The sequence below is a fragment of the Eleginops maclovinus genome, chromosome 1 (assembly GCF_036324505.1).
Source record: "Eleginops maclovinus isolate JMC-PN-2008 ecotype Puerto Natales chromosome 1, JC_Emac_rtc_rv5, whole genome shotgun sequence".
NCBI classification, from domain to species: domain Eukaryota; kingdom Metazoa; phylum Chordata; class Actinopteri; order Perciformes; family Eleginopidae; genus Eleginops; species Eleginops maclovinus.
The window spans coordinates 448965-467803 of record NC_086349.1 but is presented as its reverse complement, the minus strand read 5'-3'; the positions used below and the strand labels follow the sequence as shown (position 1 = coordinate 467803).

General features: G+C 42.0%; 2 protein-coding genes across 2 annotated transcripts; both read right to left on the bottom strand.

The window, feature by feature from the left end:
- Positions 1-11467: 11467 nt before the first annotated feature.
- nppa (natriuretic peptide A) lies at positions 11468-14284 on the bottom strand. The gene is made up of 3 exons (XM_063888250.1): positions 14091-14284; positions 13456-13771; positions 11468-11732 (listed from the first exon to the last, which is right to left on the bottom strand). The coding sequence occupies exons 1-3, from the start codon at positions 14199-14201 to the stop codon at positions 11728-11730; spliced, it is 432 nt and encodes a 143-aa protein (XP_063744320.1). The 5' UTR covers positions 14202-14284; the 3' UTR covers positions 11468-11727.
- Positions 14285-16432: 2148 nt separating this feature from the next.
- Positions 16433-17708, bottom strand: nppb (natriuretic peptide B). The gene is made up of 3 exons (XM_063890475.1): positions 17533-17708; positions 16788-17061; positions 16433-16689 (listed from the first exon to the last, which is right to left on the bottom strand). Exons 1-3 carry the CDS (start codon positions 17644-17646, stop codon positions 16679-16681), a joined length of 399 nt encoding a protein of 132 aa, XP_063746545.1. The 5' UTR covers positions 17647-17708; the 3' UTR covers positions 16433-16678.
- Positions 17709-18839: the final 1131 nt, after the last annotated feature.

The window sequence follows — 18839 nt, the reverse complement described above, 5'->3', positions numbered from 1 at the left end:
CTCGTCATTTTTTTCACCACAGCAAAACCAAGTGACCGCTTCTTATTGCTTAGGCTTCCAACATAACTTGTTAAAGTTCCGTGTACAATACGCCTTGAAACATCCAACTGCGTTGTCTCAACCATGAAGAAATTGAAACATCCATTGCTTTAATGCTTTCCACACAACGTGGTGAATGGTAGGATAGCCTATCCATGACCACCACAGGAAAATGCAACTCATGAAGACACGATTAAAATATCAGATACACATTGCCAACAACAAAGCTAATATACCATGTTTTTACATGTCATGCAAATTGGAGTGAGCGCGTAGCTATCAGCTATTCCTAAACAGTAGCACGGCTAGTCAGCTTCTTACCTATCCATCTACCGTGCAAATAGGCAGAAAACTTAAGATAATACGAGATGTCTTGATAATGACGTGGCATGCCATTACAGAAGGAAAATATTACAAAAATACATTTTGTATAAAATCACAGTTGCACAAGACACGACAAGCAGTAGAGTAGAAATAAGATATTTGTTGGATTTGAGAAAGTGAAAGGGGGGATGCCATAACTAACACGCACTAGCAATTACAAGACACAGCACATGTCGTCCTTGTGACAGCTGACAGCTCAAGACAAATGGAAGATTTCCATAAGCTGTCAAAACAATACAAGAAAGGTGTACGAAAATAAATCGGTACATATTTGTGACTGATTTGAGAGAGTGGGGGCGACACATTTAGTCTTAGTTTCAGGCAATAAATGGGAAAAATGCCGAAGCAGTGAATAGCTATTCTGCCTAGCTAGCTAGGGTATTTCTAGACGGGACGGCACTAGCATAACTTCAAACACATCACATGACCTTGTAACAGCTCGACAAATGGAAGATTTATATATGCTGGCGCAACATTACAAGAGAAGTGCATGAAAATATATCAAATGGGTACATGTTTGTGACTGATTTGATAAAGTCAGGATGACAACTTGGTCTCGGTTTCAGGCAATAAATGGGAAACGAAACGCCGAAGCGGTGAATAGCTACACTGCATTGGCTAGCTAGCGGGTGTGTTGAGCTGAATTCTAACCTCAATCTCTCCCTGCTGGGTCACGTCTCGTGACTCTCGTCTCTCCGTCTCCTCCTCCTCTGGTTCCCCGGCTCGAACCACCATCTCCTCCGCCTCCTCCTCCTCTACATTCTCCACCACCTGTGCGCTCGTTGTACCGGCGGCCCCACCGCCCGAACCCGAGGTTGAGCTGCCTGGTTCCCCATCATCTCCCACGGCCCCAGCAGCAGCCCCACTACCCGAACCTGAAGTCGAGCTTGTGCTTTTGAATAAGTCGGTGATTTTTGCACATTTTGCTGCGTCGTCTTTAAGTTTTTGCTTTCTCTTTTCCATTCGCTTCTCATGGCCACTCTTTTGTTTCTCCATCTCGCGACCTCTCTATCCTCCACCATTCGCTTACAAAATTTGAGGTGATGACTTGGGTCAAGTGAGGGCCTCTAGGGAGGGGCGGGCCTTCGAGAACCAAGGAATTTCATTGGACTAGCCAAATGTGCCTCAAGAGAAGCATCCAATGGGCCACGATGTGTCATGTTTTTACCGTCGCAATCAATAAAAAATATAATATATATAATGTATGTTTTGTTTCCGACCCTGGGAAGGCCAAAAACTGTGGAGGGCCTGGCGGGATTTGCCCGGTACGCCAGATAGCCAGTCCAGCCCTGCCCCCACCCCCATACAAAACCAAACCGAAAAGTGTCACAATATGATATAAAACAGCAAAAAAAAAAATACAAGAGGATATCATAAAAACACAGAAATACAAAGAGACACTGTGTTACACAATAAACATTGGGCTGCATGACCATTCACACGCCAATCCCTCATCGTTGCGTTATAACTGTCCAGTCTCAAAATAGTAGCCTACAGCGTGCATTAATGAATAATAGGGTTATCTAATCCCCTAAAGAAGGAATAGAATTAACAAAAGAGATAATAGGATCCCAGGTTTTGTTAAATTTATCAGAGCAGCCCCTTATACTATACTTAATCTTCTCTAAGTATAAGAAAGACATTAAGTCTTTCAACCACGACTGAGAAGATGGAGGTTTCTGGTCCTTCCACTGCGACCAACATTTTTAAAAGTACGACTAATAATTTTTCTTGGTTGCACTGGTGCACCTGACGCTGCCCGGGTAAAAAGTTATTTTTTTCCCACAAGCGCATGATCTCTCTGTGACCAAACTCACACTCAACATAGGATCATATCGTGGTCTAAACCAATAAGAGACAGAGCTCGGGCGGGTCTTTGCCTCTGATTGGCTGTGGTCTTGTCACTGCTCTAAATTGTGTGTGTTTAAAAATTGCCAGCTGAGCGCCAGAGTAGCCTAACCGAAACGGAAAAAGAAAATAAACCCGACAGAACAAGGGGAAATGAAGAGCGGTAGAAACATTGAACGTTTTTTTCATTAAGAAAACTAAGCCTGCAACAAGTCCTACTACTGTCATTCCATCCATCTCCACTCCTGAAAGTCCACCCAGCCAAGACACGAGGCCGTCGGTCCCTGGTCAGATGCCAAGCCCCGGTCCTTCGGCCATAGCATCAGACTCGGTACCAGAGGAGACAACCGAGTCTGAGATAGAACCCAGCCCCGAGACTCAAATTAAAAAGCCCAAAATGTATTTTTTCAGACAGGACTGGCTAAAACAATTTCACTGGCTGAGGTACGACAAAGGACAGAACGCAATGCATTGCGTTTACTGTCAGGAGTGCGGTCAGAATATGGCCCGTAATAGTGCATTCGTAAGCGGGTCAACAACGTTTCGTATCGAAACTTTAAAAAAACACAACATCTAAAAAACATACTATATGCCGTGACAAGTGTGTAGAGAAAGGGGCCCATCTCCCAGCTGCGTTTCAGCGGCAGGCAGTAATAACCAGGTCCTCTGAGGAATCGGAAATGATAATCAAATTTAATGTCGCATACAACATTGTCAAAGAGGAGTTGCCGTCACCAAATTTAAATTAGAAATCATTCTCATGAAGAAAAATTGATTAAACTTCAACCCGACGTATAGCAATGATACGGGATGTGCCCAATTCATTGGGGTATTAAAGCAAAAGACAGCTGCGGAGGTTGGAAACGCCACATACACAGTGGCGCGGGAACCTCTTTTTGACCAGGGGTGCTGAATAAGAAAAAAATAAGGAATGTCCAACGATTTCTCCACCTATAAATGTTTTGAATTTTGACTGCTAAATACGTAATTTTAGCGCGGTGTACGGTTGAGGGTGAGACGTTTTAGAAATGTCCTTTGCAGCCACAAATTTCAATATTCTACACTCAGATAACATATGCAGGCATATGTCATCAACCATAGGCCTAGGCACATTAACTTTTTTTTTTACGATAGTTTTACGATAGGATTCTTTATAATTTAACTGATGTTTATTAGCCTACTTTGGTCAAAGTCAGACAGTTAGTTAGCTGACTAGCACAACTTAGATCTAACGTTACCTGGAGTAGAATCTGATGTCTGCGTCGGAGCCAGCAAACCACTGCGCCAATATCTCGCTGGACCTTTATTTTACTGTGCACGTAACTCCCGTATTTCCTTTCTCAGATCCTCTACTTCTTTGGACAGGTCTTCCGTAGCTGATGCATACATGTCCAGTGCAGACGGTTCAGGGACTTAATACAAAAAGTTAATGTGTAGCCTAGTGTCATGCAGACGCATTGTTGTTTAAAAAGTAGCCTAACGTTACAGTAAAAATACAGAGTCGGAAGTACGTCACAAAGCTTAATGCAAGTAGCGAATTACCAATTGTGCCCAATAGATGGCACTCTAATACAAAAAACGGCTTGTCATTCATGCTCATCAGCTAGCCTAATGTGTATCATTCATGTCTACTAAGACCATGATAAATACAATTGTCTTGATCTTCATCGTTTTGACAGCTCACCAGTCTCTTGTCTGCACTGTCAGTTACCTTTATGACCTTTACATTCTAAACATTTTAAATTAAAACAGTCTCTTAATCTTGTGTCTCTCAATATTGTGTTGTAAATAAGTATAATAGCCCATTAGGCCTACTCCCTCATGGACACTGCATTTCTATTGCATTGCATATTATATTACATGTAAATAACAGTATATGAAGGAAATGTTGGGGAAATGATGATTCAATTAAACAAATAGTTGTTTCAAGTTTGCTACAAATACTTTTATTAAGAGTTAATAACTAGCTCTTGAATGGTATATAGCCAGCCAATGGTATGTAACCATATTTATAACAACACACCCCAGCTGATCTGAGATGAGAGCCAACTGAGTGAAACATTAACAAGTAGTAGCTATTCAGTACAACATTTTGGTGTAGGCAGCAGTAAAATTCATTGAACACTAAAAAAACAATAACAATACAATTTGACATCATAACTAAGTGGCAGCACATAGGTATGCATCAAAATCATTTGCAATAGAGGTATGCTATATAGAGTGATGAGAGCCAACTGAGTAAAAAATTAACAAGTAGCTATTCAGTACATTTGGTGTAGGCAGCAGTAAAATCCATTGAACACTAAAATATTTACAATTTGACATTTTAACTAAGTGGCAGCACAAAGGTATGCATCAAAATCATTTGCAATAGAGGTATGCTATATAGAGGTATTCATAGTGCAAAAAGCATATATAAACACACAATAAAGACATCAATGACAAAACTATACATTGCATATCAAACTGATTGGTGGGAGACAACTTGGTGGGACTCAGCTTACTTTTAATTGATGATACCAAAGGTGGCCTTGCGTTCTGCTGTGTTTTGAACAAAGGCTTTCATCAAAGGTTGAATGTCCAACATATCTAAAGTTTCCTGATGGACGTGCAACAAAGCCAGGTGTGTGAGCCTTTTTTGAGTCATCGTACTCCTCAACCATGTTTTTAGCCGCCTGAGTGTGGAGAACGACCTTTCAGAAGAGGCAACAGACACAGGCAGCGAGAGACAAAGTTCCATGAACTTTTCCACTTCATTCATCAATTCTCTAGTTTGAGGATGCAGTTTGCCCAAAAACTCTGCGATGTCTGTAGATGTTCGGAGCCCTTTGTCTTTGGTAAGACTACCCAACAGTGTGAGCTGCATGTGCAAGCGAGACTGGTCTATCTGGGTAGGGAGATGGGGGGCAATGTCATCCAGACCTGAATAAAGTCCACTGGCAGCATCAGTGATAGTTTTCTCTCTCTTGGCTGCTGTTTTCATCCCAGGCTGGTCAAAGCGACGGTCTAGCTCTGATGTTACAATATCCACAGCCTCAAAGAACTCCCGCTGCCACTGTTGGTGTCCTGTGCGTGGTGCGATGTCTTCCGCTACCTGTGTGTTTCTCAGACGAGCTGGAGTTTTGCTGGTTCTGGGTGGATGGGGCATTTTCAAGTTATACTGTGCTGCACACATTTCCACTTTTCTGATCAGGTCTTTCACACATGTATCTTCTCTCAGTGCACACATTTGTTTTTTAAGTACACTGACACACTCCAAGGCACCCCCAACATTCGCCTTCTTGTGCTGGAGTACTTTGGCCACTTCTTCACATGGCTCAAAAAGGGCCTCACAGCTGACAAGGCCAAAGTAGGTCTTCCCCTTCGTTGCTTGTATGTAAAGACCAGCCAACTTAGCACGTGATTCACCTCTCATCGATTTGTCTTGCTGCAGCACTTTAATTGTCTCTAAAACCACACCATATGAACAACACACGCGTTTGATAGCCTTTGTGCGTACAGCCCACCTTGTTGGGCACAGTGACAGCAGGTTGCAGACAACGTCATCACCTCCAAAACATGACTGAAAGATTGCCTTGCGCTTTGCTGATTCTCCTATTATCACAGAAAGATTCTGAACAAATGTGAGTGTGTCAGCGACTAGTTGTACCTCCCTTGCAGCCTCTTGCAATATTAAATCCAATGCATGGTTGGCACAGTGAACGTATAGTGCACCAGGACATTGTTCTTTAAGTTTTGCCTGGACACCCGCAAAGCGGCCAGACATATTGCTGGCGCCGTCAAAGCAAAAGCCTTGAAGACGATCCATGGGCAAGTTAAGACGAATAAAAAAGTCTCGGATGCATGAGAAGAGTGTGTCTGCAGTGGAATCCGGCGCATTATAGAATCCAAGAAAAACATTATTAACAGAAAGATCTTTCCCCACGTACTGTAAGCTGCATGAAAACTGTTCATTGGAACTTACGTCGCACGTCGGTGGTTCCATCGGCCGTAAGTCCAAAGAAAGCGCTTCCTCTAGCATCTGACACAATGTGTCTCTGCACAGCGTGTGCCAGAATTTCCAAAATCTCGTTCTGGATTGTGTCAGACATCCAGTTGTCTCTGCGCCGCATCCAATCACGTACTTTGGGATTGTCGTACGTTCTCTCCAACATCATCTGCCAGAGCACGCCATCCCGATGGTTATGCCCCCTCAATGGAATTCCTTCACGAGCAAGTAGCCTAATAGATCTAAACAGCAGCTCCAGTACAGTACTCGCTACTTTCTGTTCATTTGCTGCATGTTCGGATATCATTGCGGATATCGGCTTTTGGTTCAGAGATGCCAGCATTCTCACCGACTCCAGGTGAAGGTCAGAGACGTCATGAATGGCAAATTTGGTTGTAGCTTTGCGCCAGTTCGTGAATCCTCCACTGATGAATGAACTCTTTCCCTCTGAATGGCGGAACCCCTTCTCTTTGGCTTTGCAGCACACAAAGCACAGCACATAATCCTTATCGGTAACATAGTGTAGCCATTGCCACTTTGAAATCCAGCTTGGCTGGAAAGACCTTTCAAAGGTTTCTGTCCCGAACCTCCTTCCAGGATAACTGAAGTCACTTAGCTGACATGGCTTTTCGAATCTTTCTACGTTGCTGGTGCTAGATGCTAAGACTGTGCTGCTACCGTTAGCGGAGTTGCTTGCTACCGTTATTGACTCTGGCTCTTCATCTGCTGCTGCCCCAACAGAGTTTGCGATGGACGAGGAAACATCAACATCAACATCAGGTGAGAGCTTGCTAATTTTAGCGCGTTTGAAAAAATCGTGTATTCTTATTTGCGACATACTTACTTCCAGCTAACTAGCCTGCTTGCTTTCACTCAGTAAGTCATGTCATGAGAGGTCACTCACGACCGTCACGTTCACCTCTACAAGTCAATTTTATTTTTAGCAGCCTATATTCGAACCTATCCATATCCCTTTTTTGCTATTTGCCTCATCATTTGATATACGAAAATATAAAGCGAATTAGTAATTTATTTTATTTTTTTAATTAAAAAAAAAAAAAATCCAGCGCCTGCCAACAGGGGGTGCTGAGGGGTGCTGAGGGTGAAACAGGGGGTGCTGCAGCACCCTCAGCACCCCCCTTCCCGCGCCACTGCACATACATGTCCTTCATGGTTGAAAGCGACACAGACGTCTCTACCAAGGAGTGTGTGATCGTCTACAGCCGCATTTTGAGCAAAGGGAGACCGGTCAACATTTTAATTGGACACATAGAGGTGGAGCACGCACATGCACAAGGTAAGTTTGAAGGCCCAGCCACATTACAGCATGAGAGATAACGAAATAGAAGTAGTAAGTAAAAAGAGAAGTAGGCTAAGATCACATGAACAGTTTTCCCTTTGCAATCTATAGGCTAGTGACTTGCATGATCTTTTTTTTCTTTAGGAATTTATGCTGCCACAAAGCAAGCATTTGCTGCGCTTGGGCATCATTGTGCAGATTGGCTGGGGAAAACGGTTGCTCTGGGTGCTGATGATGCTGCAGTTAACCTCGGCAGAAAAGGGGGGGTTATAGCCCTTTTACAAAGAGATGCAGGAGATTTCATTGTGCCCTTTCACTGTATGCCTCACAGGTAGGCCTAATTTTATAGGCTTTTGTGCATTTTCTCATAACGAGATAGCTTATCTACTTATAAACTAATTGTGATGTATCTTTAAAGATTGGAATTGGCTATGTTGTCAGTCCAGAGGGACAATGTTATGATTGGTCAGGTATATGATCTGCTACATTTGGTGTGGAAGACCTACCATTTTAGTCCAAAATCAATGAGGGAGCTGAAGGCCATTGGAGCAGACCTGGGAGTGAATGTCCTAGTCCTCGGTGGGGTTAAAGGAACACGATGGCTTCCACATGTCTCCAGGGCCCTGGAGACATTCCTCAGAACCGGACAGAATGGCCATGGCCAGTTCACTGCAGTCTACTGTCATATGGACCATTTGGCAGGGTCCTCTGCCAATGCAGATATTGCAGGCTGAGCCAGAAAGGTCAGTGGATTTCCATGGGAAATTTACTAAATTAGTGCCATTTTAACTATAGTCATTTTCCTTGCCCAGAATTTTGTTTATTCATGTTGAAGGCTATATGAGTAGTTGCTGTGGTTGTATGATACAGGTCAATAAATCAAAGGAAGATGGCACTTTTGTGGCTTTTTGTCACTCTCTGGCTGATGTTTTTGCTGGAATAACCAAGTTTAGTCTCCTACTTCAGAAAAATGAGACCATCCTACCTCAGGTAAGGAAGGTGAAATGGGATTTAATTTTCAATTATGTTTGTTATTAGCTTCATCTGTATTTATAAAAGTGCTTGATATGTCTAAACAGGCAGTTTGTGCTCTTTAAAATCTGCTGGTGACCACAGAGGTGATGGCTGCAAGACCTTAGCCTGGGGGCAGACTGTCACAGTTCATGGCGGACCTTCGGCTGCAGAGGCAGCAGGATGAGCAGAGTGAAATGCCACTCTACAAATTCCAGGTACATTTGTGGTTTTGTTTCTGATATAGGAAAATATACATGTAAATATATTTATAATATCTAACTCACAATTTGTGTTTATGCTTATGTCCCACACAGACAGTTACACTCAAAGGGGAAGTCTCTGAGCTGGCAGAGGATGGCGGTGCTATCACTAAACTACAAAGAGAAATGGAGGCAACCATCATATCTACTGTCAAACATCTGAAAGCAAGATTCTGTAGCCTCCTAGGCAAGTGTACTCCTCTGTCTTATGAACACATTGATAGATCAGAAATGATGGTAATCATTTCATTAAGATGTCTTTATCCTTCCAGTAGGGGAGGATGCTACAGAATATGCCACAACCAAGGCTGTCAAATGCTGCAACATCTTCAATCATCTGACCAGAAGACCAAGAGGACTTAGTGGACCATGGTGCTGAGTACCTAGCATTCCTCTTGGATCACTTCTCCTGTCCTCGCAAGGTAGCATAGTGGACCACTACACAATAGCATGTAGTAGTGCTGGTAGCAATCATATTCATTTAAACACTGATTGGCTGTTTATTCCATGTCAATTTCAGAAATGTTGTTAACACTGAGTTGGCAAAAGAAGAGTTTGTGGGCCTGAAGCTATTAATCGCCACGATGTTCAAGGACAAGACCTACCTCAGCCTTTGGGAGCTGATGTTATCCGGAGAGCCATACTGTTCAGAGTACAAGGTTTTACTCATTTTCTTTTTAATGACATTTTGACATCAATATCAATGTCAATTTTGACATCAAAAACAACGTTGACAGCTTGTACATCCCAATGAGAATGTGTTTGAATGTGTTTTGTATATTTTTCAGAACATACTGTACCTTGTCCACATTCTGTTGGTCCTCCCAGTGTCATCTGATGTTTGTGAGAGAGGATTCTCTTCACAGAAGAGAATCAAATCAGATGCTAGAGCGTCACTTCACACAGAGGGGCCCAGTTTGGAAGATTTTGATGCTAGGGAGAGTGTGGCAAGCTGGTTTAGCCAAGGCCAAAGGGCAAGAAGGCCAAATTACAGGTGTTGGCCATCTGAGGGGCATGTGACAGCAAGTGGAGAGCTGCTATAAGACTTTGAGACATGATGTTAGGTCTTAGCTCAGTGAAGCACTTTAAGCTCAAGCTCTGTTATTTGGAAACGTTTTATTTTGCTTAAGGTTTTAGTTTGAAATGTTCAATTTCAGCTCAGTGAAAGACTTTAAAATACTTTATTTTTCTTTTTATATATAATTGTGCTTCAAATAAAGACACGCATTTCTCTACACCTTATTCTTGTTTAAAAATCATTCACATTATATGAGTTATGGAGAGCGATTACAGGTGACCTTATGGCGTTAAAGGCGACACAATAAAAAATGTGGGTTGCACCTACATTTTTTGCTGGTGCACCTAAAAAAGTTAGGCGCACCAGTGCAACCAATGCAAAAAGTTAGTCTGGAGGCCTGATTATATATGTAAACAAATTTTGAATTCATGGCTACAGAGAGACATTACTATATTCAGGAGGGTTATGCTACCAAAATAGAACGTTTATCAAGAGCTATTAATCTCGCCGTTTCATTCAAAAATTCAGACAAAATGATTTAATTAATCTGGAAGAACAAATATCATTATAGAGGAAGAGCTGACATGGTTAAGAGTGTTGAAGAAGGCAATAATAATATAATTTCAATATAATTTCAATACCATAGATCTCTGTTATGAATGGGGTTCTTAACTATTGATATGGCTGAATTATTTTGCCCCTGCACAAAGGTATTAGCTGCTGGACAAAGGTAAGACTTATTGTCTCTGTATTGAGAAATCACTGCATCTTAAAAAAATTGACACATAAACATATTGACTTATTATGTTTTGCACCTGTTACCATGGTTACTCTAAGGCGCCATTGATGTTATCAATGATTTTACCAGAAAACTTGTTCTTAAAGTATTGTTTTTGAATCAATACAAGCTGTGTTAGCAGTGAGGATGAGCAACTTGTTCATGAAGATCCTGCTAACATCATTCGTCATTATTCTGTCATTCACTAAAAGAGTTTTCTTAAAAATTAAAACATATACAGTATGTATAAGTTATCAACATTTCTTCTGTATGATGTGAAAAAAAGCCCTATGTCACTTCATAACAAAAGGCCAAAAAAGAACAAATGAAAAACACTTAGTGGAAAGTCAATTTAAACTCAGTGAGTGGATGTAGAAAGTTGAGGCCCGCCTCTTTTCTTTGGATAACACTTCCTGTCTGTGCATTTAAATGGCTCAAATATGAGGCTTCATTGTCAGGATTTTCGTTATTTTAATTCAATATCACGTTTACTTTATATGCTTCAAAAACAAAGTGTGTCCATCACTTAAGTTCCATCTGAAATGTCTCAAACGAGAGGAGATGTTGTGCATAGTGCCATAAGGAGGTGATTTGAGCAGCTAAGATAAGAGTTATTTTCCCATTCCCTCATGCATGCAGGCAGTCTCCATTAGCTATAAATACGTTTGGTTCAGTGGAGTCCTCCTCACTCTACTTGACATATCTGGATTTCCAAAGGCACAGGTTTTGAACTTTTTTCTTATTTCTCCACCCTTTCATAGATGAAATGTTTGATATGGACCTTGGAAACCGGATCCTTATCTACTGTACGTTATATTGCATGACTGAAACGACAACATCATTTTTCATATGAAAAAAGGTTTTATTTAACTGTTAACAACACACCTGCACTTTGGTAGTAAAATCATTCCCTTTAGGGCCTTAATGTTATGCAGCTAATATTTACTGAACAGTAAACAGAGTTTGTTACATATTGACAAGCAGCCCTTGCCGTTCAAACAGAGAAATACATACAAGACCAACTGACTAATGCAAAATCATACAAACTTGGCTGGAGACCAAACTATAATCCAACATGTGTCCCAGGAGACTGTCAAACTACCCTGAAGGGAAAATGAAACAAACACAAAAAGTCTTTGTTATGAATGACTGTACAGCAGTGTAGATTATACACATATGCATATTTCATGTAAGAATTCTAAAGATGGTTTAGAGTTCTTTACATCCCACAACATTCACAGTACACAAACCTTTGTGAGGTTTTATGCTTGATCGTTTATATAATTGATTAGTTGTTATTCAGCAGGAGTGCTGGTGTGTACGGCTCCAGGCTGAGATGATCAGATGGATATTGCTGAATGTGTTCAGACATGGAGGCAGGGCGTGGTTAATGCTAACCAGAAATGTGAACCTGATGGAGAGGAAGGGTCACCAAACTGTCACATTACCAAAAACAGGAATCCTCCTCTGTGGCCCATCATAATCAAGACTTCTATGAGTTACATAACTCAATATTTATCAGAGGTGAACTAACTAAGAACATTTACTCAGGTACTGTACTTAAGTACAATTTTGAGATCCTTGTACTTTAACTTAGTATTGTTTTATGCTACTTCATAATTCTACCCCACTACAGTTCAGAGGTAGATGGTGTACTTTTACTCCACTACATGTATTTAATCCCTTTAGTTACTTTACAGATCTGGATTCATGATGAGTAAATCCAGCAGCTACCCTGCAGTATACAAAGCCATTCAAACTAGCTGCACCTTTACCAGCTCTGAGAACACTTTAATGATCAATAATTATAAAACATATCAGAGATATTATTCTGAAATGGACCAATCAAACAATGACTAATTTTACTGTCGCTACTTTAAGTACATTTAGATGAGAGTACTTTCTACTTTTACTGGAGGAACATTTAGAATGCAGGACTTTCACTGTGACAGAGTATTCCTACACTCTGGTACTTCTACTTTACTCAAGTACATGATCTGAGTACTTCTACTTTTACTCAATTAGAAGATCTGAGTACTTCTACTTTTACTCAATTACAAGATCTGAGTACTTCTACTTTAACTCAAGCACAAGATCTGAGTACTTCCCCCCCTCTAATATTTATTTTGTAATGAATCTGAAATATTCCAAAGAAGACATGTTGATATCGTAGAAATGTATAATAGTCCCATTTAATTATATGTATGTCACTTATTATAAATTATATGTCACTGTAAGTTTAGACTTTCCCACAGTTTCAATCCATTTCTCACTAATGAAATTCACATCAAGCTGCTAAAATATTGACTTCCTGAGAAAGACAAATTTCTCTCTCTCTTTAACCTCTGTTAACTTTGATGTTTAGTTTGTAATTACCATGTTTACCTTTCTAGCCAACATTTACACCACAGTACTGTAAATTATTTTGTTGTATGCAGTTTGTCCCTCTGACCAGATGTTCTCCAATACTCTTCCGAATCTAGAATCTGATTGGCTGTTCCCCTTCTTCTTTCCCTTTAAGAATCTGGTGTAATGTTTGGTCGGGGCAGATCCTTGTACTACATAGGTTGTGCAGGTTATCTGGCCTCCAGCTGGAATTGATTCTGTTAAATGCTGTGCTCTTTATTAAGTAACACAACTTTGATTTGAAGCTTGTAGATTTGTTATTTTCTTACCAGAAGGTGATTAAGTGTGAAATTTCCACAACAGTTGATTTTAAGGTGAATAATGTGTTGCCATTTGCAAATCTGACCCCCCCCCCCCCCCCCCCCCCCGATGCTACAGTGCACCCTATCTAAACATTTGTTTAATTCGCTACAGACTCACCTCTTCCAGTGTTGCAGCCCAGACCGCTGGCGTTTCCTATCCGATCCATCCTGGCTCCGAAGCATCCCGAGGAGCGCTTCCTGGTGCCCATCAGCAGGTCCAGCAGACGGCTCCGGTCACTCTGGCCCCTGCTGGGGCCCTCTGCTGGTAATTGGGATCTCTCTGATGTCAAAGGTTGTACGGGGCCCTCCTGGTCCAGGTTCCATCCCCGGGGGACCTGACTGTTGTCAGGCTGTTGGTTGGTGTCGTCATAGTCTGCTTCAGAGTCCTCCTGGGCTGATTCAGTCAGCATCTCCTCAAAGCGCTGCAACAAAGACTGGGGGGGGGGGGTTGTTAAAGGGTTGAAGCAGGCTTGGTAATAAGTGAGCACAGCGCTGGTTTAGCCAGGGTCAGCCCACAGCTGAATCCTTTGACACATATCATGATGCTTTATTCTAGTCAAACTTTGTGTGTGATAACTACTGACTCCTCCGTCTGTCTGACTGCTATTCTGCAGAGACTAGAGAAGTAGTGCGTAAACTAATTATTTTAGTCGTCCAATGCCTAATATTCCAGAACAGTAATGTATTTATTGTAACACTGGCAGTAGTGTTATTTGTTGCAGCGAACAGATCAAACGGGTGTGAGGTTCTTACCTTGAGCTGAACCAGGTCAATGTTGGGTGACGGTCTCCCCAATGTGTGAGTGCTGACCAGTGTGTGCTGACACAGCAGGGCTAGCAGGCCCCACAGGACCGCCGTCCTCATGATATCCTGCTGCTGCGACTACTGACACACAGCCTGCACTGCAGCACTTATATACAAGCCACACACACACACACACACACACACACACACACACACACACACACACACACACACACACACACACACACGCACACACACACACTGCACACACACATGCACCAGACAGTCAGTGTCAGTGGCTCATCATTTTTGAATATCGCCTCAAGTGCATTCTGACACCTCTGCAAGATAAGACAGCTGGTCAGATGTCCCTTTAAGTGTCGCTCAGTGGTAGGTGATGGTGTGTGTGTGTGTGTGTGTGTGTGTGTGTGTGTGTGTGTGTGTGTGTGTGTGTGTGTGTGTGTGTGTGTGTGTGTGTGTGTGTGTGTGTGTGTGTGTCTGGCTATCATCAGCGTGCAGTGGCATGACCTCAAGACCCATGATGGAGCTCTGAGCTCAGGCGTGGTGTGTATTGACGGGAATGCAGCATTCACCGTGCAAATACTTCACACTGTCTGCACTCTGAGAAATACCATAGTAGGTTAAAACGGATGCTCCTGGGTTACAGAGAGGTTAAATTAGGAGAGGAAGGAGAGGATGTGATCATCACTACAAGACATTTATAAACAATATTTATTATCATTTCTTTTGACCAGTTTGTATGTAGGGTTTAGAAGATTTTAGCAGTTTTTGAAAATAGCATATTAACATAGCCATCATTTATACTGGGGATGCTGGAAACCTCTTTAGGAACCACTTTTAGGATAATTTATAAGAAATGTTCTGAAAATATCGTGCACAAAGAATTGTACACTTTGAGAAAGCTTTATTCGAACAAGAGAACATGTACAATCTGGAGGACTGTTCTCCCTTTCTGGGTATGTTTCTGGTGACCCAAGTGGTGCAGTTTGGACTTGCGACACCTTCAATATTTGTAATAAGTGAATAGTAAACCACTGGCTCCACTTTGCAGCAGCATAGCATAGTTACTGCACTAGCTGTCAAAAAAAGTTTATGGATCAGTAGGAGCGGTGTGTGACAGCGAGGAAGAGTCAGGCTGAACATGCAGAGGTTCCCTTCATGCAACAACCGTCTGAGGCCTCATGGGGGGTGGTTGGTGGTCTTCTCAACCACTGCTTTTCTTCCAATCACTGTGCTAACCTCTCTGATGATGAGTCCATCTCTGTCACAGGCTAATGTGCTCCAGGGATAAAGGCAAAAAGACAACCAATTCAAACTCACATGTAAAAAAAAGTTCATTGGAGCTACCAACCGGGTGGAAAACTCATTCTTTATTGAGAACCTTTAACACAGTTATGTACATTAGATTGACAACAATCTTTATATCTCAATTGATTTTCCTCTATTGTTTTCCAATTACTTTAACTTACTATAATCAAATACTAATTGACGGGAAATTAAGCAATCAAGTTAAATCAAATTTGCTGGATAGATTTTCATTCTAATCAAAAATGATGAACAAATATTTCAAACTTAAGAATTCAAGAGAAAAAAAGACGAGCCATCAGACTGTATGTTTGATGGCAGGAGGGCAGCATGTTATACCACTGGTTCCAGGGTCTTGCTGAGGAACAGAGACTGAGGAGACACAGGACAGCGGTGGACTCCTGGGAGGACACATTCAGTTTTCCTCCTGGATTTAAAAAGGAATTCTGCAAGGTTAAAACCAAGTACAAAGCACTGCATTTAACATTACACTGCTGCTGATATGGAGATATGTACAACAGTGACCCCCCCTCTCGTCCTCTGATCTCTGGACCCTGATGGATCTACTGATCGATAGATACATGCAGACATTTTAATTGGTCATATTAGCTCCACGACAACCCAGTAAACCAGAGCTGCTGATCAAGACCCTGACATGCGGCCTAAAGTACCAGCAGACAAAGCAGAACTGAATCTGAGGATTTTAAGTCACATTACTATTTCTAGTATGGAGAGCAAACTCAGTCTGCATGTTGAGCAGCAACACAGAGCAAGAGGAGGCCCGGCCCGACTGCATGCAGCGGGGCTGAGACAGCAAAACTGTCAGGGACACACATTTTTTTATTTTATTATTTGTTGACAGAAACCTGGTCTGTCCTACAGCAACGCGTGTTGTTAAAACGCGTCAGTGGAGGTGACATTTACTCAATATGCTCAATAAGGGAGTGTTGGACAGCACAAAGGCTTTTTGTGAGGAGGTCTCCTAACATGGCAGAGTGAGCACGTCTAGGGAAAATCAAGTTCTTTGTGTGTGTGTGTGTGTGTCTGCTGTACATTATTATTCTTTAGCAACAGTAGGCTCAATGTGCAGTTGTAAACATTTATTAAAACATTGAACAGTACATGAAGATCATTATTATTTCCAATTTAAATAAATACACGTTAGCATCTAACAATATTTAATAAATATGAGTAAATAAATAGCTTTCAAATAAAAACATATTTTGGTAGAGACTTTGCAGTTCCAGGGTTGGGATGGTAAGACTTCCTCTTCACTTTGGATCTGCAAGAGAACAGATTCAACAGCTCTGTTAAGACTATTATATTTATTATTGGTAAAAATTAAGTACTCATATCTGACATGTGGTTGCTGTGACTTACTGTATTTGCCGACTGTATTGCAGCCCAGAGAGCTCATGGAGCCGATCCTGTCCATCCGCCGGCCGAAGCAGCCGGATGACTTCCTGGTCGAGTCGTTACGGACGCTCTTCAGGTTCTTTGCTGAGAGGAACTCCCTGATGGCTGCCTCATCCAGAGTGGGGGGGTGCTGCTGTCCATCTGCTGCCTCCTCTGTACTCATTCTCTCCATGTCCCTCTCTGCAGAGACTCTCTGCTCCACATCGGAAACAGACTCTTCTAGTCTGCTCAGGAGCACCTGCAATGTCCACAGGAACAGGTTATGTCTTGCAAGGTAGAAATAAACATTTACATGTTGGATTAAGAATACACATTCAAGGAACAATGATGTCAGCACCTTTGGGCATTGTAAGCTGATTTTAAGATCATTAGAAGATTTTGTGATATTTTTACAGGGTAATATTCACATGTTCAATTCTTAATTAAATGTTGACTCTCATCTATCATGACATTTTCAGTTATTTGCTTAGAGCACTTATTTAACTTCAGCAACTCATATCTGATCACATCAAAGTCCAGATATATCATTTATGGTCCAAAGGGTCCAAATAATGGTAGGATATGATGTTTATACATCAATACACCAGGTAAATGAAATGCAGTCTCTGTTGTCCTGCTGCTGCAGGATGCAACATCTCCACAAGGATCCATGTTCCCAGATCTCCTTCCAACCACCAAACCCAGGTTTCAGGATCAATCAGAGACTCACCTTGAAGAAGTCTATGTCAGCGTCAGAGAGGCCGGGGCTGATGGGAGATGTGCAGAACAGCTGCAGGTTTAAGATGAGGAGGAAGCCACAGAGGGGGATGGAAAACAGACTCATGTTTCCTGTGAGTTCCTGTTAGTCGTATCAATGGATGAATGAGCTTGTTTTCCTGGAAGCTGTTTGGATGCAGGGCCAGTCACAGCAGCTCTCACTTTTATAGGAGCTTGGCACACGGAGGTATGCCGAGAATTGGACTGGCATTCCTGACACCTGCCTCTGATAACAGGAGCCATCGGAAACTGCTCCTTTTAAAGCATCGTCTCTTAGATATGAGGCATTCTTATGACATAGCTGCTTCCATTAGCTTCTTTGTTTCAGGAACCCACTCCACCACCCCCCCCCCCCCCCCCCCCCCCCCACACGGGACAGTGTTGTCACTGAGATGCGGGAAGTAGTAAACCCACAGACAGTGTGACAGAGTTTCTAAATGGAGGGGTGTACGTGATTGTGGCAGGGTAGCCTGCTGGTTAAAGAGATTGTTCTTCACTGGGAGGACCAGAGCCTCTCTGAACACTCCTGGAGAAATTGTCCTACCAGCTATATGGTTCCCAACCAGGAGTAAGGGGACCCCTAGGGGTACTTGGGGGGTTTGCAGGGGGTACGTAGAATGATTAGGGATTGCAATATATTGCCACACAAAAACACTTTTTAAAATCAATGTTCATAAACTGGTGTCCCATCCCCAGAACCATCAAAGAATATGAGGGACAAGTGAGCTGCAGTGTCTCATTAAAAGCTCTGAACAGATGTGGAAACTACTGGAAGTGAGTCTAGATATTATTGTTTTCACTCACAATAAGTGTGTATGTCAGGTTTAAATGCATGTGTGTTAAGGCTGAGTGATACCAGGGATCTTCCTCTCAGCAGCAATACGATTACAGAGGGGTCAACACCAAGAAATGCAGGCGAATCATCACAGATGAGTGGGGGGGTTCTTATAGAATGGTGACCAGGTAAAGGGGGACAAAAAAGGTCAAGAATCACTGGTCTATGGCATACAGTGACCCTGTAGCAGGAAGCCTGGACAATGTGAAACCTCAACTCACATAAATATTGCAGTGTCTCTTTGCTGTGATAAGAAATACTACCCCGGCTTGTGGGACGTTCCCAACTTCCCACACACCGCTCCTTTCTTTTCTTTTTAATTTGCCTTTAAGAATTTATCTGAGAACAAGGTCTTCATAACAAAATACAAAACGGACCTTAAATAACCTTATAACAATCCACATCAGGAAAAGGGAAGAAAGACA

What these genes read in the sequence shown, in the direction of transcription:
- nppa (XM_063888250.1), bottom strand. Translation starts at nt 14,201, where the DNA reads ATGAGGACGGCGGTCCTGTGGGGCCTGCTAGCCCTGCTGTGTCAGCAC. An exon ending in TTGACCTGGTTCAGCTCAAG is followed by an intron (nt 13,772 to 14,090) that starts GTAAGAACCTCA and finishes CCCCCCCCCCAG; the next exon opens with TCTTTGTTGCAGCGCTTTGA.
- nppb (XM_063890475.1), bottom strand. Translation starts at nt 17,646, where the DNA reads ATGAGTCTGTTTTCCATCCCCCTCTGTGGCTTCCTCCTCATCTTAAAC. An exon ending in CTGACATAGACTTCTTCAAG is followed by an intron (nt 17,062 to 17,532) that starts GTGAGTCTCTGA and finishes TGGACATTGCAG; the next exon opens with GTGCTCCTGAGCAGACTAGA.